The sequence below is a fragment of the Archocentrus centrarchus genome, chromosome 10 (genome assembly GCF_007364275.1).
Source record: "Archocentrus centrarchus isolate MPI-CPG fArcCen1 chromosome 10, fArcCen1, whole genome shotgun sequence".
Classification (NCBI taxonomy): Eukaryota; Metazoa; Chordata; class Actinopteri; order Cichliformes; family Cichlidae; genus Archocentrus; species Archocentrus centrarchus.
The window spans coordinates 20,280,351-20,302,995 of record NC_044355.1 but is presented as its reverse complement, the minus strand read 5'-3'; the positions used below and the strand labels follow the sequence as shown (position 1 = coordinate 20,302,995).

Here is a 22,645-nt window from a genome sequence, read left to right as displayed (position 1 = left end):
ATTAAAAGAGTTGTTGATGTTCTTGGTCAGAGAAAAAAGGTTGCTGCCTACGAGGTGCTCTGTGTGAAATGCCTAATGAGTTTCCTGAATTGTGTCTGTGTGCATGCATGCACAGTGGTAGTATTTTAGTGGGTGGTTTGCACAGTGTACGTATATTGAACATCGCTTTTAGGTATTTTCTGCGTAAGCTGGAGTAGGATTGGACTTCCCTGGAGAGACAAACGATCTTTTAAGGATGCACATGTGCATGCTTGGCCATCAGCTCTGTGTACATGAACACCAAGCGCATTGTCTGCCTTTGTTTGTGAGCTACAATCAGATCAGGGACATCATCTTTTCGAAACAAGACTCAAAGGCTTGCAGGCAAGCAATCTGCTGTTTTGGAAGTCTGTGAAAAGGCCCAGTAAGCTTCCACCCACCAACTGCTTTTAGCTGGATTGCGCGTATCCATCTCAGTTTCACCTCCCATACCCCTACAGCTCACAGCTAATTTTTTTTCTGTAAGACTTTGACCAGGGCTCTCTTTCGCTCTCCCTGTCACTCTTCCTTTACTTCTTTGCTTCCCTCAGGGGGTTGTACACCCCTTGTGATAATTTGTCTGTCACAAATGCAACTGCGCCCTCTCCGTGGCTTTCCTTGGCCCAAAAATGAGTTTCAGCCGTCCCATCTGGCTGTCATTGGCAAGATGTCGCCAAGAATAGAAGCTTCCCATCCTTTCACATTTCATGGCTGAATTGTCATATTTGTGTGTGACTTATATCTTTGACCCACCCATGCTAGACATATTTTACATCTGATTTGTACTTACGAAGCCTTGCTTCCTTGAAGTCGGTGCTCTCTTTGTCTCCAGCTGTCATTGCTCGCTGCATGTATAAAAATGAACCAAGCTTTGGGGCTGCTATACAATGCAGATGGGGTGTAAAATATGGTGCATATATTTAGAAACAACAGGAGTCAGATGTTTTTTACTAGCGCAACACAGCAGCCACTTGCACAATTCTCCCGTGAAAACCGGTTTCTGTGGGAGCTAAAAGCACTAATCATTTCCTCTCAGCACACTGATCTGAAATCTATTTGTGGAAGCAGTAGGAGAGAAGAGAGAGGAAATCAGAAAACATCTTTAACAACTTGTCTCATCTAATGAGATTAGCAGAGCCGCTTACACAGTCATGACATGGAGATACACACAGATAACCCTGTAATAACTCATTATTCTTCACATTTCCACATCGACGCCTTGTCAAGGCTCGCTGACAGTGCACGTTGTTGTGTGTACACAGCTATCAGGCCGATCTTAGCACTGCAGCAGTGAGGAGTGAGCGTGGTGAAAATCGCCTGAAAAAGCCACAGCACAGAGCGAGCTAGCATTAGAAGGACACAGAGATGGCTTTCTCTGCTTTTCAGAGGCTGCAGCATTAGTGACACATGCATGAGTGCAAATGGGGGAAAAAAATCACCGCGCCGGCTCTCTGTTTCTCTTGGTATAGCAGGGCGTCTGGGAAGGGAACCTAGTGATGGAATCAGTTGTGCAGTGTATGCATGCATACTGTAGATTTGCAGTCTTAAGAATGCACTGCTACTATCAAAACAGGAAACAGCTGAATGAGAAAGTGCATGAAAAGAACAGATTGTTTAACTATGCATAAAATCAATAATAAAACTGTGGCATGATCGCCTCCTTTCTAAACTGAAACTTTCTGTGCTGGATTGAAATGTCGCCATTCATGTTTTATATATAAATTCTACTTCTTGCATAGTGAATTCTGGCTCTAAAAACAAGCCTGCATGCACCCTTTGACATTTTTTCATCCATCAAACACATTTCCACATGCTTTTCTGGCTTCTAGCAACTATAGCGCAGCACTTTAAAGCTGTTGTAACCTTCATTTAAGTGTTACAAATGCTGTTATTCATCCAGTAGTGAGTGTAGTAAGTGAGTGGGTACCTGTGTATTTGTATCTCTCTCTCGCTGTCTGTGGACATCATAACTGGATCACATATGATGCTGGAGTAAATGGCCGCATTATCCTGCTAAAAATGTCACATCCAATTTGTCACATTGGACAGTGCAGCACAGAAGCAACAAAAAAGTTCAGACAATCACAAAGATGTATGCAGCGTAATCTGCTTTATTCTGAATGATAACACGCACTAATCTGAAATGTCCTGATGCAGTAAACTCCGCCCACACCAATCCTTGGCTAAATTAAATTCTCAGAATTAAATCACAAATGCTGTTTGACTCAGGTGTGGCGTGCATGCCGTGTGATTAGCAGCCAGATTGATGAGTTCAAGGAGGAGCCGTGGCCCTGTTGTGCTGTGCGTGCGGACAGGGGGGAGGTCACCATGTGGGATGATGAGGCCTGGAGTGTGAGGTATTGACCAGTGGATGTCATGTCGTGATTAGTAGGAGATATCACACTCGCTGGGCTCAGATGCACATCGATCCTTAAACCTAGGTACAGCCTGTCAGCGGGATCATTTTACCCTCCTTCTCCTCTCTGTCTCTTGCCTCCTCCCCTTTCGCCTCACGCTGTTTCACATTTCCTCTCCTCTCCTTCACTAATACCTTCATCTTTGCCCAGCCTTCCTCTCCTCTCTGCTCTTTTTCCCCTCTCCCTCCTCTGTTCTACTTCCCCATTCCCTCCCTCTTCCATCCATCCACCCTCATGGATCAAACTCTTTATCTGGCCTAAGCCACAGCCTGCAGGCAAGCAGGCAGTCTCTACAGAGGCTGGAGCAGAAGACCAACAGCTTCAAACAACATTATATAGGGCTGGCATGAAGCATGTCTCACACTGATAGATGAAAACACTGGCCTCTCAGACGCTGTCTCTTTATGGGCATGATGAAACATGGACAGGGGGCAGTCCTTCTGTGTTAAAGTTTGCTGCTCTTCACTTAAATATTGCTACCAGACCACCCTGGATTTCACACAGGCTAAAGTTTACTACAAATTAGGTAACAGTGCGCTTTTGCATTGTAATCAGTACAAAAAAAAAATTCTGGGAGGAAGATGCATTTTCTTTGGCAGCTATCCTGTTGGATCATCTGCTATGAAACCGATCCAGAGTAAATCCAGTTTAGAGGAAAAAATAAAAAATTGAAGCTAGGTACCAGTAACAGTTGCAGCATGGAAACAAAACAAATTGTGCATGCAATCAATCATAAGTCGCCCATTTTATGTCCTTTTTTCATTTTTAATGTTTAAGCAAGCAGGTACTACAAATAAAAGTCTTACTTGATGAATGTTGACTCACACGCTGCCTAGATGCCGCTGTTCTTTAAAGAGAGAGTTCACCTCCAAAAATCAGAAGTACATGTTTTTCTTCTGGCCTGTAATATTATTTATAAAATTGGTTTTGGTGTTAGTTGCCCAGTTTTAGAGAGTTTGGTTGTAGAGATTTCTGCCTTATTAGAAAAACCCAGCACCAAATGAATTTATTTGAAAACTTGCTTTCCATAAATCATGACTCAATTTTTTTTTTTTTTAAAAATCCACAAATCTTGGCATGTTTTTTTTTTTAAAAATCCAAGAACTATTTTCTTTATAACGGTCTATATCCACCAGTCAAAGCAAGTGTGCACCTTTCCTATTGCAGCTCAGCCTGGAGGTGAAGCTATTAATGTTTACATCATGTCTCACTGTCACAAGCACAAGTCTCTCATCACAGGTAGATGCATGCCTCCCTCTCCACAGTGAATTGGTTAGGAAGTGTATCTTGGTATGAAATAGGAAAGGAATAGCTTAGGAATACATGCTCACACCAAAGTTTGTGGATTTTCTTTTTCATGACTTCTGGAAAGTTTTCAAATGTCTTCATTTGGTGGTTTGACCATGCCTCTCTAATACTGGCAAACTCACCCCAAACAATCTAGATGGATAAATCCATCTTGTCCATAATGGCTTTTAAAGTAATGTAGAACTTTGGAAGGACAATTCATCACTGACCTATAAAATGAGATCGTGCAAGTCCAAACTTTCCAAGATGTTCTTTGCTTTTTGTCATGCCAAACAGTCTAGATGAATAAATGGCACAACAGGCCAGAGCAAAAACTGTGTTCATTTAATTTTGGGTGAACTGTCCCTTTAAAGTATGTCCTTGCAGCCTAAGGGAATCCTGAAAGTGTTTTCAAAGACGCTGCTGTCCTAAAAGTCATTTTGCTCTGATGCTGATTCTGTCAGCGTCATTTTGAAGTTGACAAGTTCAGTGTTGGGTGGAAATTTTAATGGAACAGAAAAACAATGTAGGTGTCGTTTCAGGGCTGCCATACCAATGTGAAACTACCCGTGGACTAATGCATGATCAGACCAGAGGCACTTGTGTTTAAGTGGATGCAGCCTGTAAGCTGTAACCATGGAGACAGCAGCTTTAACCCTGTGTTAGGCGACTGCAACTGGCCAAGGAAATATGAATTGACAAATTTTATGAGTACTGGTCTCCCACCTGGCATTGAATATTTCACATGAGATGATTTGCATTAACTTCACTTTATTTAAAAAAAAATAAATGAATAAATATTAACACTGTAGATTCCTGAAGAAGATAAGTGTTTAAAAAAAAAAGAAAAAAAAAAGCTGAGTGAAATGCAGCAAGAGAGGGCAGAACAACAATTACTGTGTCCCAACTACTGTGCTAGCCTAGTTTGGATGTAGACGGAGAGAAATGTTTTCAACGGAGGGGGCTCTGCAACGTCCCACGGGTCTGTGGAGATTTGCTTACAGTGATGAGATGGGTGGAGGTAAGAATGGGCTCAGAGGATTCAAGCTCCGCTGAACGCAAGCTTATGTCTAATAATCAGCAGGGAGGGACTCAGCGTGGTCCCTCGGAAAAAGGAAGGAGAGGAGAGAGAATGCAACAGAGAGGGAGAGAAAGAAAAAAAAAAAAACAGAGCAGGGACGGATTGAATGAAGGGGAGAGGAAAAAAAAAGAAAAAAAAAAGCATGTACAGAACGAGCTGAAGTTGTGAGCAAGGAGGAAACGAAAAAAGAGAGAAATGCCCATCCCCATGTCTACGTTATTTCTCCCTGTGATGGCTTTTATGTGCTGGAGAAGAGTCTTGATAACATTTTACCAACTTGAATATTTTTGTCCATAATAGCTTTTAAAGTCATGTAAAAATATTGGAAGGAAAATGAATCACTGACCTATGAAATGAGACCTGACCAGTCCAAACTTTCAGAGGTGTCCTTTTTGTTTTTCTTGTTCTTGTTTCTGTGGATGGCATTTGTAGTGCTTCTGTTGGGTGGATTTTACAGTTAAAAACATCACAGGGCCACAGACTGATAAAACTCACCATTGACGCTTGAGTGCATTTTGCCAGCTGTTCCAGATTAGAGTACAGTCATTTATCGCACTAACTGGCACCAGCATAGCATCCTTGTCCATTAACACAGGCTGAACTCTCACACATACCCGTAGCTGCCGCATAATACATCAGCAGTGATCCAAAGTACAGCCACGTCACGCTCCTCTCTCTCCAGTGATGCAGGATTTGCTCATTAGTATCAGCACTTTATCCATATTGGTATTGTCAAAACAAGGTTTAAACTTGTCGGAGCCTGTGGGTGTGTTTTAGTGTGCATATGTGTGTGTGTGGCTCGCCTACTGTACGAATGTGATGGTCATCATTAGCCCCAAGGTCAAGCTCCTTCTTTCCTATCATCAGTGAATTATCTCCACAAGCCGCTCCACCCATACAGGGCCTGAACCGCATGCCTATTTAACGGGAGTCTAGTGTGGATGTGGGGGGGGGGCAACACGGTCGAGGTCAGAAAACCACATCACAGAGGCGGCTGCAGGGCAACGCAACAGCATTTTAGCAGGGGCCCAATGAGTGATTACCTTGAAGCTCCAGTCATAATTCAGCGTGACCTCAATCTGCCAGCAACGCTATAGTTTGATGGATCTGCTCACAGTTTGGGTGTCGGGTCCTCGCATGTCAAACACAGGCAGATAATAATCGGGCTATCTGTTGCTTTTTCAAAATAAAACTTGGTGGATATTAATGTCACACGTGTGTCTGTGCACTTTCTGTTTAATTTATCTGGATAGCACGTAAGGAATCGCTCAATCCCCCGATGTCAGAGTAGATACGAAGACAAAAACATTGTCACAAACGGTAATTTCCATCATGATGATGCCTGTCAGCGTTTGGTCTATCCATCGACGGACCGATCTTTGCCTTATCAATCAAAGTCAACAAAAATACACATGCATGCACATACACACACATACACACTCACATACACAGACATCCTCCTCCCATTGTGGATAATTAGTGGATTCCCTCAGTGGGTGATAAAGCCTGTGCACTTCTCTCCTCTCTCTCTGACCTTCCCCAGCGAGCTTCCGACCACAGTGGGGCTCATCGCACACACAGCTCTAATACATATTTATCGGCCTGATGACAGCCCATGAGCACTGGATTTATATGTTTCCTGGCAAACAATAGTAAAACCTTATTCCTGCTTCCTTCTTTCCATCAGCCGCAGAAGGAGATAAATCCGAGAGTGTCAACCTGGCTGTAGTCTCCTCAGCAGCTGGCCATCTGTTGGTTTGGGTGTATCTGGACATGGGACCCAGCCAAAGTACACTCAAGCAGCTCTCTCCAATTACTGCAAACGGATTTGATATACGTATGTCTGTCAAATCGCCTTGGCAATCACAGGAACCTCTGTGCTGGCAAACATTTTCCTACAGCAACTTCTGATCAAAGACATTCAAAAAGTGGCTGTGGAATGGCTGGAGGCATTGGGATTCAGGACAGACTTCCTGCACCATGACTGGCTCTATTTGCACAGCGCAATCGGACTTGAGATGTGAAGAGAGGCAATACCACTAAAGAGTGAGGGGAGGGGAAGGGAGGAGAGAGGAGAGGAGAGGAGGAGGAAGAGAAGGGAGGGATGGTAGGATTAAGCCCCAGCCCACCCCCTACCCCCTTCTCAGCCTCCAAGCGGCCATCTTTCATCTTGCGACTGCCCCTCTAATGCCTTCAAGTGGGTGAAACCCTCGACATCTGCTTCCGCTCCGTGGGACACAGCACGGGCCACCATCCTGCTGAGATGCACAACCGCAGCACAGTTCAAGGGGCACTTGTGAGGCCAATGCCACTGAAGGCGGATGATCTTATCCACATAGAAAGAAACACACGATGCAGAAAACAAAGACATCAAAAATAACACTCTGGCATCGGGGTTAAGTCAAAACCTTGGATTCAGACATGTATTGAAATCGAATAACCAGATTCTTTAAGTAAACGATAAAATGTATCATATACTAGTAAACAGACTCCCTACAGAAAGGTTTTACAGTTCTCTCACCCAGACACATTAATTCTACTTACTACTTGAGAACAAATAAATGTAAATAGCTCTGTAAATAAACACTTGTCTTCGCCAAGAAGAAATAAAACCCCCTGCCGCGTCTGATTAAGACTACCAAAGTGATATATCTGGCACTTAAGTCTGCTGTTTACCTCATAAACACAAAGATTTCAGCACAGCCACCCACAACCGATGCTGAAAAATCACCAACTGAGTCTGCGTGCCTGTATGTTTCTCTGCTAGTCTTTTTGGCTTCAATGTGGGATGTCTAATGACATTTTTTAATGCATGCCATTTCGGGAGCATTTCTTCTGCTCTGGCTTTCAATATCATGAGTTAACTGGAATTCCTTGACTCCGGCAATGATAGTGCCGTGAGCAATAAAGCGGCGTGGTCAAGTGGTAGGAGCTTTGCCTCTGATTTTCTCTGACATCGCAAAAATAGCACTGTGATTTCAAAAACCACATCAAGAGTGCAGATGAGTGGTGCTGTCGAGGACAGCAGGATTTCAAGGCGCTGCTGGTGATATGAAGGAGGCCTAACTGACACAGGGGGGCATGACATTTTACTTTTACTCTGCTAAAATTTTTCAATTATTTCTAAGGAAATTATGTTTGTTATTTTGGATCTGTTCCTTGTGAAGAACAGATTTTCCTTCATACATCACTGGCAGCTAAATTGTGATTTAATTTGCAAGAGCATGAGACGGTAAATGTGTTTGCCTTGATTTCCGAACCCCCCCCCCCCCCCCCCCCCCCCTTTAAATCCCACGCACAAGAAACAAACTTCTGTGTAGATTCATATAATACCTGATCTGTTGACTCTTGTTTCAACGTGTGTCTATTTCTGCAAAATACAAGCAGGTGAGACCTTCTGTGCAGCTTGGTCCTCTTCATTGCTTGCCACCGCATTGCATTGTAGTGCCAGGTGAAAATTTGCAGCTTTCTTCTGCAAAGGCAGTGAGCAGGAGTCAGTTTTTATTTATAGAAATCCGCCCACAGACTAGTGTAGAATTTAGTGGTCTTCCACATAGAAAAAATGTGGAAGACCACAATTTTTCTATGTGGAAAAACTTTGCATATAACTGATGCAGAGGTACTATGCATATATAATGACTGCAAAAAAGGAGCATCTGTGTCTATAATTGCTTCATCCGGTATAAGCTACCTTGAAAAGTATATTATAACAAGGAGGGGATGGGCAGTGGGTTCATATACTCCTAAATCAAACTGTGGTGCAGTTTGTATGAGGGAAGGCATTAATATGTTTTATGGTACAGACTTGTTTGCCAGTTTTGATTCATTTTCTGAGAGGGCATATAGAGATGGATAGGAGGAGAGAGGATGACAGACAGAGTGCTGATTCCTTCTCCTGTCTGTGAGCTGGTCGGCGAGACCAGGCCATCTGCACATTCATTATCACAGCAATGATTCCATTATTGTTCTGCATGGCAACAAGGACTTTTTCTGTCTGGCCTTTGTTATTCTTATCAACTGTGTAGCAGACAGCCCCCTTTTGATCATGGCAGCAACAAAATTAACTACTATCATGTATTATAGCACATAACTGAATTATCCTTGAGAATAATGACACTAAACATCATCTTGTCTCTTCTTGTGTCCTTGTGCAGGTCTGTTCCACAGAGCCATCATTCAGAGCGGGTCAGCCCTCTCCAGCTGGGCAGTGAACTATCAGCCGGTCAAGTATACACGTCTCCTGGCAGAGAAGGTGGGCTGTAATGTGCTGGACACGTCAGACATGGTGGACTGTCTGAGGAAGAAGAGCTCCAGGGAGCTGGTGGAGCAGGACATACAGCCTGCAAGGTACCACGTGGCCTTTGGACCTGTAATTGATGGTGATGTTATCCCCGATGACCCTGAGATCCTAATGGAGCAAGGAGAGTTTCTCAACTATGATATCATGCTGGGTGTCAACCAGGGTGAAGGGCTCCGGTTTGTGGAGAACGTGGTGGATTCAGAGGACGGCGTGTCTGGAAATGACTTTGATTTTTCTGTGTCTGATTTTGTGGACAGTCTGTACGGGTACCCAGAAGGCAAGGATACGCTTAGGGAGACCATTAAGTTCATGTACACAGACTGGGCAGACAGGGACAATCCCGAGACCAGACGAAAGACATTGGTGGCTTTATTTACCGACCACCAGTGGGTTGAGCCGTCAGTGGTCACGGCTGATCTCCACGCTCGCTATGGCTCACCCCCTACTTCTAACGCCTTCTACCACCACTGCCAGAGCCTGATGAAGCCTGCCTGTCTGATGGCCGCCCATGGCGATGAGGTGGCCCTATGTTTTTTGGAATTCCTATGATTGGTCCCACTGACCTTTTCCCCTGTAACTTCTCCAAGAACGATGTCATGCTGAGTGCTGTAGTCATGACCTACTGGACCAACTTTGCCAAGACTGGGTGAGTACATTTTTTTAATCAGGTTTCTCAAAAAAGGATGTTACTATTGCACTGAAATTATTAAAAGTATTTATAATGATGCTAGTGTTTTAAAATGTATCCTGTGTACACAGAGGATAAATGATTAGTCAGTTAATCAGCTAGTTATTATTTAGTTATTTTCAGTTATTTAATTGTTAAGTCATTTTTAACTTTCTTTTCAAGAAAGCAAAACATTTGCAGGATCAAGGCTTGCAAATATAATTTATTTTGCATTGCTGCATTTATTTTTTTTGACTGTTTGCTGGATAAAGTAGGACGTAAAAATATTTTAGTAAATTATAAAAAAAATGTTGCAGACTTAGTAAGGGTGGCTGTAGATCAGGAGGTAGAGCAGGTCACCTACTAATGGGAAGGTTGGTGGTTCAATCTCTGCCTGCTCCAGTCCGCATGCCAAAGCATCCTTGGGCAAGATACTGAACCCCAAGTTGCTCTCTGATCCTTCATTAGAGTGTGAATGTTAGATAGAAAGCAGTTAGTGTAGATAAAGTGCTTGCATGAATGGGTGAGTGAGGCATGTTGTAGAAAGTGCTTTGAGTGCTCAAGTAGAAAAGTCCATTTATTTTATACTAACTTTTCTGAAATTGTGACTGAGTTTTTTTATCAAGGGTTACAGAGTGTTACCTCAACTTAGGGCCAGCTCAGTGAGATGTTTTGGATGAACTGATGGAATGATAGCTATGTGCATGTGCATAGATGCTATTGATGCTTATTCCTCAGAATTATTTATTTATTTATTTTTTATCAGTCCACTAGAAACTCCAAAGAATACAACCTCACCAAACTCACTCAGCAGTATATTGCAGTAGTTATGCAATGGTAAGAAACCATAAGTAAGATGAACAGATAGCTACAAGTGTGGAAGTTAATTTAATGATGAGTAGATGGATCCCAGTTTAGCTCAGACAGGTGTTTGTGTTGTGCTTCTTCCTATAGAAACACAGTGTGTCTCCACATTACCCTGGTTTGTGTTTTATATCAGCTACCTTCAGATTAGTCAAACTAGCTGCTCACACAGTTATGAACTTGCTAAGTTATTAATAGAAGGTTACGTATTTTTAAAAATGCCATTTCAGTCCTATTAAAAGCACTTCTGTACTGCAGAAAAGGAGCTGCAGGAAAAAGGAAGGTCTACAATAGATTGCATGGAACAGAAAAGGCGTTTTTCAACAGAGACATTTTTTTTTCTGAGGTATTTTTTGCCTGGACTTCCTGGGTCTCAGTCTGAAAACCTGAGACATATTGAATGTGAGGAAGATTAAATGTTCCTCCAGAATGTGTGCTGTGCTATTCGTGCTTGGCTGCCTCTTTGGGTGCATGGCTGCCTGCCCTTCTGTATACTTACATGTGTATGTGTGTGCTCATGGCTGCGTGTGTGCATGTGTTTGGCTGGAAATACTATCTATGCTCTATTATACTGCGGCCCAAAAGACACAAAGACTTATCAGGGAGGCATATCAAACTCTTGCCCTCGGCGGTATTGATTCCCTAAGCCTGGACCCAGTCGATCACTCGTGCCCTGGGTGTCTCTTGCTCCTCACTATGCTCAATTTCCCCTCCACCCATCACAAAGCCGGACCATTTTGTATGACTACTAGTAATCATTTCTAACAACTTAAATTTAATTTGACAATCCCTGTTCCCAGAGGGGTATTGATCCCATCCTGAATGGGATGCCTCTGAAATCTTGTTCTGTTTTTTTTTTTTTTTTTAATCTGTCTCTATATCATCTGCTGTCCAATCAGGTGACATTTACATCCACTCGTCTGGCTGATAGGACCTTGAACTGCTAATGGCTGACTAGTGCAGATGGACTGATGTCGGCTGTTTTGGCTCCTCGAGGAAAGCACTGAAGTCCATCAGTGATGCTCGGACAGCTGTCTCCTCTGCCTGGCAGCCATTTTGTGTCAACACGTACAAAACTGCATTTGTAGATGTGCAGATTGATTTTTTTTTTTTTTTTAAACTTGTCATTTCAAGAAAATTATCTGCTCTTATAAGAATGTGTTTAATCTAAATGACAAAGAGATGTTTGAGGCCTCAAGTTAACAATCCATGGTGCTTACGTACTGAATTACTCTGATCTTGGATCTTGTGATGTCACCGAAATTAATTCTGATGAAGGATGACAGCCTGTCTGTCATGCCTATATCCAGTCAGATTCAACACAGCGCCGTGGGCACTAAGTCTGCTGTAACCCTAACCTAGCCTTCACCCTGGCATGCAGCAACAGCAGAAAAGGCAGACTGCACTTTACAACTGACCCCATGTCAGTTTTGTAGATTTCCATGTCACTGATTGATTGAGATTAGGGGCAGAGCGCCGAGAAGATAAACTGGTTCTAGATCTGTGTGCACCATGTTATGGGTATCTGTCCTGTGGTGTGTCACCTTGGCCTACCTCCAGGTAGGGAGATTACGGGCAAACCACAATTAGGCACTCAGATGGTAAAGAGCTTGGGATTAGATGCCAGCATAATAAAACTCAGCGTGCTGCTTTAAAGGGTAATTTTACCGAGGCCTATGTAAAGGAATCTACCATCAACTAAGTCTTATGGGGGGCGGCTTGAGGATTTAAGATATTTCCCACAGATTCTGAAGTTCATCCTTCTCATTTTGTGAGAGGATATCTCTCTCTCATCTAACACCACCCACCGCAATCTGGCTCGAGAGGGCATGCTTTTAATTAAGACCCAGTTGAATTGCCTTTGCCTTCGTGGCTCGTCCAACAGCCATCTTGCCCGTATCTGCAAAGCAGCTCTCACTCCCCTTCCAGATGTTCATAATGAACTGACCCAGATTGCACTTCTTGCCCCTGTCTCTTAATCGGCTGTAGGAACATGTGTGACACGATGTTGAAACACTTGGACTGCATGTCAACAGTGGGTATCATAGCAGCATTCCCCTCAAAGCTCTTCCTGTCCCTGGCTCTCTTGTGTCATCTTTACAGGGCAAATCCCTTACCGTGCCTTTTTTTTTTTTTCCTCCATCAGTGTCAGTGAAGCATAAAAACATACAGAGTGCACGCTGTCAAATCTTCTTAGTGTGTGTGCACATGTGTGGGAGTGTGATTGTGAGAGCGAGAGTGCGCGTTTACACTATGGGGCTGTTCTTTCCCCAGAGTTAGGGATGTTTCAGAAGCAGGGGATTTGCTCAGCTCTGAGTTATTTTTCTGGCTGCAACATTTGTTTTACTATTGACAGGCAAAAATTGGCCTGGGCTTTATTGCTGCAACAACTTCATCTGAACTGTTTTGTCAAAACTTTTTATTTATTTATTTTTGCACAAGTCCTCTGCAACTTCTACACCTTCTCAAAAACAGATGCAAGCACAGCAACGCAACTTTACACAATGACAGTGGCAGAGGTCTTCAGAAGACAGAATGATGAAAGGCCCAGAAAAGATCAATCATTATATATCATTAGTGCTAGAAATATGTTGGTCCATCTTCATACTTGTTTTTATCCTGCTGGGTTGTGTTCATTTCCCCAGTTCTGTGTGTGAGCTGTGCCACATGCAGTGCTGAGCATAGCTAGGTAGTTAGAGAGCAGAGCGCTGTCATGTGGTGATTTTTGTGTGTGAGCGTGTGTGTGTGTGTTGTTTTCACTCTCCTCCACTGCTTCTCTATTCCTCTCTCTCTCTCTCATTATTTGATACAAAAAATCTAGTTGTGTATTACGTTCACAACATAAGCTAAAATATGCACTATTGATTGGTTTAGTGACAAAGGCTGCCAACTAAACAAATGTAGACAGAAGTAACTACACTGTGTCTGTGGTGCAGGGTAACAGCCAACATGCTGATTTACAGCACTGCTAGTTGATTTTTCTTTTGTTTTCCTCCTACTTGTCAATCGAACTCTCCTCTTCTGGAGGATTAGCAGCACACATACATCAGCTTTTTCTCCCGTCTGACCTCATTCACGCACAGCTTCAGCCTTTTTTTTTTAACCCAGCTGTCTAGTAGTTACATCATTCAACTCTGATCTCCCTCTTTGTCCTTCGTCTGGATTATCCCCTGTTCTCTTTAGTTTCCTTCATTAGGGCCAACTAAACCTGTACCAGGAGAACTGAATGCTCGGCATTGTTGAAAAGCTCAGCCCTCAACAGCAACCTACCTACTCCATTAAATAGGCACTCACTTGATAGGAGATTTGTAGCCAATATCCTGATTTGCATTAGAGAAGGTAAGGAAGTGGTGTGGCTTGTTAAGGGGCCGGGATGCCATTGATCGGTGTCCATGCTGTGCAGTGAATGTAATGAGAGGAGGGCCGCAGGGGAGGAGAAGCAGAGGAAGTAGATCTGCATGTATGCGTCTATGAGTAAGTGGTTGTCAGATTAAAATTTGAATAATATTCTTAAACATATTCATGTAAAATGCTTTAATAAAATGCATTTCAGATATAGCTTAAAGCTCCTGATTGTTCAAAAGAAGGCTAAAGTGAAGGGGGGGGGGGGTGCTTTGCTGTCACTCATCTAATCAAACAAATCAATGGCATCCATAATAAGGAGTGGTCCCAGAGCTGTGTCCTCCAACAGTTCTACACACACCAAAGTCACAGCGCCTCGCCCTGCATCACTTAGCCTGCTGAACCGAAGGCTGCCATTAAATATGAACCTCGCATCACTCAGCCCTGTGCCCCAGCGTGCAACCATATGAAGGGTAAAAGAGCACAGCCTGATAATTTGCCTGCTCAGTGCTGAAGATGCCTCCCCCCATGTTGAACCAAGACAAAGTCTACAAACAGATTTAGACTGAGAGTATTTCTTCAAAATTTCAAACACAACGCAGGGGAAAGAGATTTGGTAACCTTCTCATGGAGTAAAAATTGCAATTAGTTCCTTACTTTGTGTCACCTGGTAAGGAGATAAACAACTGCAGGGGATGAATTTGTTACACAACAGCAACAACAATAACAAAGAAAGCTTAGCAAAATGAGCATCAGTGTCATTCTGTTAGATTAATGCACTTTCATATATATGTATCTATATATATATATATATATACATCAAGAAGATATACTCAGCTCAGGATTCAGAGACCTTGAGTGCAGTGAAAATAGATTCTTGTCTTCTGCCTTAGGGCACCTAAACGTGTCTTTTCAGATTTGGTGATGGCTAGGTCTATGATCATTCAAGCGCTTCAAATTACATCAGGATGAAAAGGGGAAGGAGGTACGTGGGGAATGAAAAAAGAAAGAAAATGATATTCATTCTTCCCCCTTATCTACCTTTTACATCAGTGCTCGCAGATAGAGCTTGGAATAAGTAATGAGCTCCGGTCCCTTTCTGCCACATGTGCAGGTAGAGCCGAGAGGCGTGTCTGTCATCCAGGTGCCACAGCTTCTTATAGAAGAACTGCTTAACACTTCTAATATCAGTCGGGAGAGGCCCATTGTTATCACTACAGAGCTTGAACAGCTTTGTGAAATGTGACATATCTTGTGTTTAAGTGCTTCACTTGTTCAGTCCAAGAGGTCATTGCACCATGCGTCCCAAATACAGTACAAAGACACACACACTCAAGTTGACAGACATAAGATGGAGCCCAAATTCTCCATCAATCATAAATAGAAGCACATGGGAGTACTTAAATACACTTGACAGGCCAAGGTTAGCAGGGGTCAGCGGGTCACTGAGATCTGGGGGGGGGGGTGTATTCTGACAAGTAAATGAAGGCTATGGTTTATACTACCATAGCCATATGAACACATCAGAGGAAATCTGAAAGGCCATTAAAACGCCTGCTTTTATGGGTGTAATAATCCCTCTCCTCTGCCTGGGAGTCCAGCCACAGCTTCAATCGCCATCCCCAGATTAGGTGGGAGGTCTGACAGGAAGCAGGCTATCAGCTAATGCAGGGGAGCTCTGACAGCACCAACAGGACCACAAACATCACATTATGCCAGGGCTCTTCATGCAAGTCACAACCAGGCATTCACTACAGAGCTGAACGCACGCAGGGAGATTGGAAAGTGTTTTGCCAACAACGTACTTTGCAGAGTTTTGTCACCCCACTGATGCAATGTTTGAAAGTGAAATGAGCCAGTGATCACAAGATTCAGCTTTAATCTGAGGTTATTCAGACGCTTCAAATGAACAGGCACAGACCCTCCCATTTAATATCAGCTTGCCAGAAGCGTTTTAGCAGGTTAAGATAATGTCTAATATATGTTTTCATTTTTTAATGACAATGAAAATTCATACTGTGCTGTAACATCTGGAGGTCTTTGGCTCATCTTGATCAGCAGAATTAGACACCGAACCTCCTTCAGAGTTTCGTTATTATCTACAAACGTTAAACCTGAAGCTTATCATTTTTTTGTGCGTGTTTTTGACCGTGACTGCAAATGAAGACTTGCTTTCATTTAAATCCTGGTATTTTGTCCCCACATACACACTAAACAAAGATAAAATAACACTTCCCAACAAAATGTGGTACCATCTCCTTCCCTCTTGCTGTATACATTAAAGATTATTGTACTGGATTATGCAGTAGAGTTGTTATGAGATGAGCATACAATTCAGACAGGTTGGCACCTGCAGAGGCTTTAACAAATGATTACAGCACTGTTTTACCACAGATGGAGAGCACAGCAGCGCAGCACTCACGAAACAGTCAATCTGACAACAGTGCACAGCAGCGCCGACTGATACAAATAGAGCAGGGTAACCTAGTAGCCCACACTACACTGACGAGTAAAGCTTGAGTTCAGATCGCTCCCTCCGACTCTGCAGCTTAGGGCAGGACTTCAAAGCCACGCAGCAACCCGAAGTTGAGCAGCAGTGGTAGAAACTGTTCAAAGGAATGTAGCCTGTTTACTATTGACTTTGCAACAATTACCCAAGCATATGTGTGTGTAATTAGATAAGGCAGCCAGTTGTTCTCTAATGCGGCAAATCAAATTAACTAAAGATGCCACATTGATTTCTTTGTGTTCCCTAAATTATTCATCTACACTTGCGCTGAACCAGCCAGCCAGTCAGCCAGCCACCAAAGAGCTTTTCTAACTCCTCTGCACTACCACTCCCTTGCTTCCTGCATGCACACACTGATTGTTTTGTGAGATCTGTTGGAGTACAGTTACAATATTTGTACCATCACCATTCAGCAAATTGACCTTCCTGAAAACAGAGCATTTATAGTGTTATGGAAATAATGAATTCCCATTAACTGCGACAGCGGCGATCTCCATCATTATTGTCAGGCGCATGTGTGTGTGTGAGATAGAGGGCGAGGGACTGCGCTTGCATGCGTGTACTGGCACACTCTGCACTTTTGCAAGAATTCATGCAGCACACAGGCTGCAGACAACCTCGTCTGAGGCGGCTGCATTGACATCCTGTTCTCTGGCATGTTGCGCACGGGGAGATCAATATGACCTTACCTCCACCACCCACTCCTTTGAAACTTAATTACTGATATTCAGCTACAAAGTCATCATAGTCTGGCTGTCAATATTCATTGGGGATCATTACGGGCCTAATAAAAGAGGTTATTTACGGGCTGCTCTGCTGACACCAGCCGAGGTCCAGGAATTCAGCTCCAGCCATCTCAATTTGCTCTACCTCTCTCAGTCTTTTTTCTCTTTCTCCTTCTCTATCACTCTCTCTCACCTCTCCCAGAAGCACTGACCTGAAAAAGAAAAATTGACAGCAGAAAAACGAACAGGAGAGGGGATGGAGGTTGAATTCTTCTGGCATGGCTGTTAATTCTCTTAGCCATGTTTGGCGGTTTTTCAGCCGGTGCCAAAAAATTTTAAAAAAGCGAAAGAAAGAACGAAAGAAATGAAAACAAAAACAACACTGTAGCCACTATATCCCTAAATCCCCAGCTAAATTTGAACTTTGCTTGCCACTGACATGGCAATCAGACCCACAAAGGGATATTTCATGACATTTAGAGAAATGTCGCACGGATCCTTGCCTCCTTGCCACAGCGCAGCTTCAACATCACAACTCCGACATCGGTTATTGTGTTTTCGTGGCTATGGGACAATGTTTTCATCAGTACCAAAAGCAATACTCTGGGTTGCAGAACTCCCACTTCTGACATTGTACAGCAACAAAGAGTTGTGTGATTGTCAGAGATTGCTATATGTTAATTGGTTCAATAAATCAATAGCTTCACTGTAATTGAAATGGCTGGCCATTTGAGGCAACATGTTGAAAACCGAAAAGTGAAACAGTGAACTCTGTAGATCAAAAGAGGTACTGCATCAAAAAAGAAGCTCTTTCTTTGTCTGTCATGCTTTGTCAGTCTCACACACACTCTCACGCATCCAAACATCCTGATATCCATGCTTGCACACACACACACACACACACACACACACACACACACATGTACACACAGCTCTGCAGTTCTCTTAGTATCTTGATTAATATGGTCCACTTTACATCAGTGCATTGGATGCCAATGCACACTGTGCTGCCTTCCCTGAGCAATTAGCGGATGGGCTCCACCAGCGTTGGATTATCAGCAACAAGATGCCTCCTGACGCGAACCCTAAAGCCTGCTGACTTATTCATATGTGTTTACTTTAAAAGCCTTTGCCCTGGTTTTTGTGGGTGGGTTGCCTTAGAAATGAAATAAGAACATCTGGAGGGGGGGGCAAGCACATTATGCTCAAAGCAGAAAGACACTTGGGAAAATATAACGTAAAATCATACTCAATTGATTTATTAACAAGAAATGATATATATATACAGCATACACACGTGAATCCAATATTACTGGCAGTATTTGGCTGGTCGATGTGGGTTTGTGCTTGTGCTGATGTGGATTTCATTGATCAATGAATTCACCACTAGCTGAACACCTTTCATGCCAAAATATGAGCTGTGAATCACACACTTGTGTTTTTAGTTTCATATGAATGTTAAAGTTTGAATAATTTAATGTACTGTCAGAATCACATTTAACAGTCTCTCTCTTGTCTGTAGGGATCCCAACAAACCAGTTCCCCAAGATACCAAGTTCATCCACACCAAGGCCAATCGCTTTGAAGAGGTGGCCTGGTCCAAGTACAACCCCCAGGATCAGCTGTACCTGCATATTGGCCTGAAGCCACGTGTGCGCGACCACTACCGTGCCACCAAAGTGGCCTTCTGGAAACACCTAGTGCCCCACCTGTACAACCTCCACGACATGTTCCACTACACCTCCACCACCACCAAAGTGCCACCCCCAGAGACCACGCAGAACACACTGTCCACCAAGAGGCCCAATGGGAAAAACTGGCCATTCAACACCAAGAGGCCACCTATGTCCCCGGCCTACAACAGTGAGGACAAAGACTGGGGCGAAGATGAGGAGACAGGACCACTGGTAGTAGAGAACCCACGGGATTACTCTACAGAGCTCAGTGTCACTATCGCTGTTGGGGCCTCACTGCTGTTCCTCAATGTCCTGGCTTTCGCAGCCCTCTACTATCGCAAGGACAAGCGGCGGCAGGACTCCGGCCACGGGCAGCCCAGCCCTCAGCGGCAGACCACCTCCAACGACATTGGCCACCACGCGCCGGAGGACGAGATCATGTCGTTGCAGATGAACCAGACGCATCATGAGTGTGAGGCAGGGAACAGCAATGAGGGGGCACTGCGCTTGGCCTCGCTGCCTGACTACACACTCACACTCCGGCGCTCTCCGGATGACATCCCCCTGATGACCCCCAACACCATCACCATGATCCCCAATTCCTTGGTAGGCATGCCCAACCTGCACCCCTACAACACCTTCACAACTGGCTTCAACTCCACCGGCCTGCCTCACTCTCACTCAACCACCCGCGTATAGCTTTAAGGAGGCCAGGGGCAGCCGGCGCAAACGGGGGAGGAAGAGGCAGTGGTGCAGGGGTGGAAGAGGAGGAGCGGGAGGATGAACGAATGGAGAAGAGGATTGTGTTTTATAAATATCACAGGGAGGGGGAGGGCCATGCGGGGGCGGGGGGTGGGGAGGGAAAGGGAAGGGCATCAGTCAGATTAAAACGTGAGGAGATTTAACTAGACTTTTACTACGAGGAGAGTTGCTGAGAGCTCTCTGTGGATGTCAAGTTGTGCAGAGCTGCCAAAATAAAACTGCTTCCCTTCTCTTGACCAAGGGAGGGGGTCTTTCTGCAGTGTTTTTTTCTAAAATAATCATTTTAAAAGCCTTTTTAAGCAGACTGAGGAGATATCAACAGTTTTTTTTCTTGAATTCATAACAAAAAAAACAAAGAGTAGTGCTTTTTATTTCCCATCCCTTTGCTCCTGCGGGAGACACATCTAGAACAATGGCCTCTACGTCAATATTCACAAAATGTTTTTAATTGCTTCTTTGTTTTGTTTTACGTTTCAATGCCTTACAAAGCTTGTTCTTTTTTTGTCATTATTTCTATTCCCTGAGACTATTCCGTGTGGGGTGTGTTGCAAACAGATGAGACTCAAAGATGAGAGACTGAATCCAGGATAGGAATCTAGAGGATATGCAGATGTAGAGATTTTAAACCCATTTTGGGCAACTCATTCTTTTTTTTTTTTTTTTTTTTGCTGTTGTGTATCAACACAACAGCCACAGAAATGGTGTTATCTTTTTTTTTTCTTTTTTTTTTTTTTTTTTTAGCTCATATAGAAGTGATTTGTCTGGGACAGCTCTTGCCAAGAGATGAGAAGGCAGAGATAAATACTATGTTACTGTGATTGTTTGGTTAAGAAAAAAGTGCATCTTTTACAGCTAATTTATCTGTTCCAGCTATCTGATATTATCTCCACAATGTGTGCACGTACACATGCTGCTTAGAGCACCTGTGTGTTTGTGTGCATGTGAAGATTTCTCATTCCTTTGCGTGCAAGTGCGGTCAGGAGCCTGAGATAAAGGAAGAGACACATTGTCGGAACTCGCAAGCTCAAGAGTTGCAAGAGAGTGAGACAGTGTGTGTGTGTGTGTGTGTGTGTGCGCGCGTGCGTGTGTGTGTGTGTGTCCGTGCACCTGTTTTTTTGTTTGTAGGTTACATAGTGTGGTTATGGGTGGGGGGGGGGGGGGAGGGGGTGGGGGCCGAGTACCTTCCCATGTTGTTGATTTTGGTTCATCCACCAGTAGTGTTTCTGCTGCGTCTCTGGGTGTCTGTCTTTGCAAAATAGCACTTTTGTTATTTTTAAAGTTATATATGTCTAATTTTGCTTAAAGATTACAAAATAAATCTATTATTTTATGTGTAAGAGAAAAAAAAATAGCTAAAGATTCAACTGAACTAACTGACATGATTCCATTGACTTTGTAAGAGTTCCTCTTCAAAAGCAGACAGTGGCCTGTTTGCACTGAATAAATCTACATCAGTGCACACTTGTATTTCTTTGAATATATATATATATAAATATGGGCATACATACATATATGTATAGGGCTTCTATGAAGATATATTTCCCACTTTAAAAAAAAAAAACACAAAAACAATTAAAACACTCTTTAGACTGAAAAGCACCAATGCAAATAGTCTCTATGTATTGCTGTTGTGATTTGAAACATACCAAGCCAAGACCTCTCTAGGTGTCTTTGTAGGAGCTCTATATGTATATTTATGTACAAAATATTTAATATTTATTTATGTATACCAGATGCATACATGCTGATTGTGCCATGTGCCAAATTAAAACTTTAAAAAAAATGAAGAATATAAAGTTTCACTAAACTTTTTTTCCCTCTCTTGATCAAAGTTCTTTTCCTTTCTGACATTTTTATTATTTCCATTTTGAATGAGTTAAAAAAGAAATAGTCTTGCAGCAAGTGTAAGACTACCCCCCCCCCTTCTCCCCAGGACTTCCTCTCTACCTCCCCTCTTCCTCGTTCTCCTCCTCCTCCTGCCTCTCTCCTTTTCTCTCACTGAAACCTTTGAGAAAAACAGGCTAACAGCTTGGGGCCTATCTGCGTGCATAACCCCAGATTTTACTGTAATTCATGCAAAGTAGTGCTGCGGCAATGGGAGATTGTGAAAAGATTGCCTTGATGTACTCACAGTGCATCCTATTATGTGTTATTCTCGAGGTGAAAACTGGAGTTATTGATTCTGTGAGTAAAACTGACAATTTTCATTAAGTATCTTGGCGTCGCACAGATTGTCTCCTGAGTTACAGCAAAATGCAGTAATGCGACCCAACTAGTGATCCTAGATCAGCGCTGCAATTTTTAGAGACTCCATGCACATAGACCTCAACATTTTTATGAAGTATTCCATTACACCTTCCCCTGGTTTTTAATGATTGGAGATGTAGCAGAGCGAGAAGCATAGTCTGGTCAGCTTATCACCAATCCTGCCAGTAGCAGAAAGAGAGAAATGGGTTATTTGAGGGAAATTGCTCAGAGACTGATCTATATGAGTCATCTTGTTTTTTGCTCATCTTGCCTTATATGGGACTCACCTCCTAATCAGCCACTCTCTTCAACTGAGCCACATCATCTAGGAAAGGAACAAGCTGCTGATTTCTACCTGGAGCACTCTCATACAAAGAAAACCACGTTATGTGGTCTCTGCAACTATAAAGTGGACTATGCAAATAGTCACAATGCACTGTGGCAATGATCTATAGACTGTATATAAAAGATGGAAGTGGCTTCCAGGCTTGAAAAGCAATGATAATCAAAAGTTTGGACACACTTACCCACGGGTGAGTGTATCCAAACTTTTGACTAGTACTGTACCTCAAACCTGGATTCTTTCTAATGACCAGCATTGGAGGCTTCCTGTGGTGGTGAAAAGAAGTCAAATTATATAGCAGTATTTGAGAAAATAATTCTTTGACCTTTGACCTCATTAAACACTTTCCCGGTGAGTTTATAGTCTAAATCTCTACTGAATACAAGATGAGATTGATTTTGTAAATG

At 43.1% G+C, this 22,645-nt stretch overlaps 1 protein-coding gene across 1 annotated transcript in view; it reads left to right on the top strand.

Annotated features, from left to right (window-relative positions):
* The window catches only part of nlgn3a (neuroligin 3a), a 138,411-nt gene extending 118,724 nt beyond the window's left edge, over window positions 1-19,687 (top strand). The window contains 3 exon segments of the mRNA XM_030739110.1: window positions 8,958-9,625; window positions 9,628-9,749; window positions 18,733-19,687. Of these exon segments, the coding sequence (XP_030594970.1) occupies window positions 8,958-9,625; window positions 9,628-9,749; window positions 18,733-19,585 (1,643 nt within the window). The 3' untranslated portion in view covers window positions 19,586-19,687.
* Window positions 19,688-22,645: the final 2,958 nt, after the last annotated feature.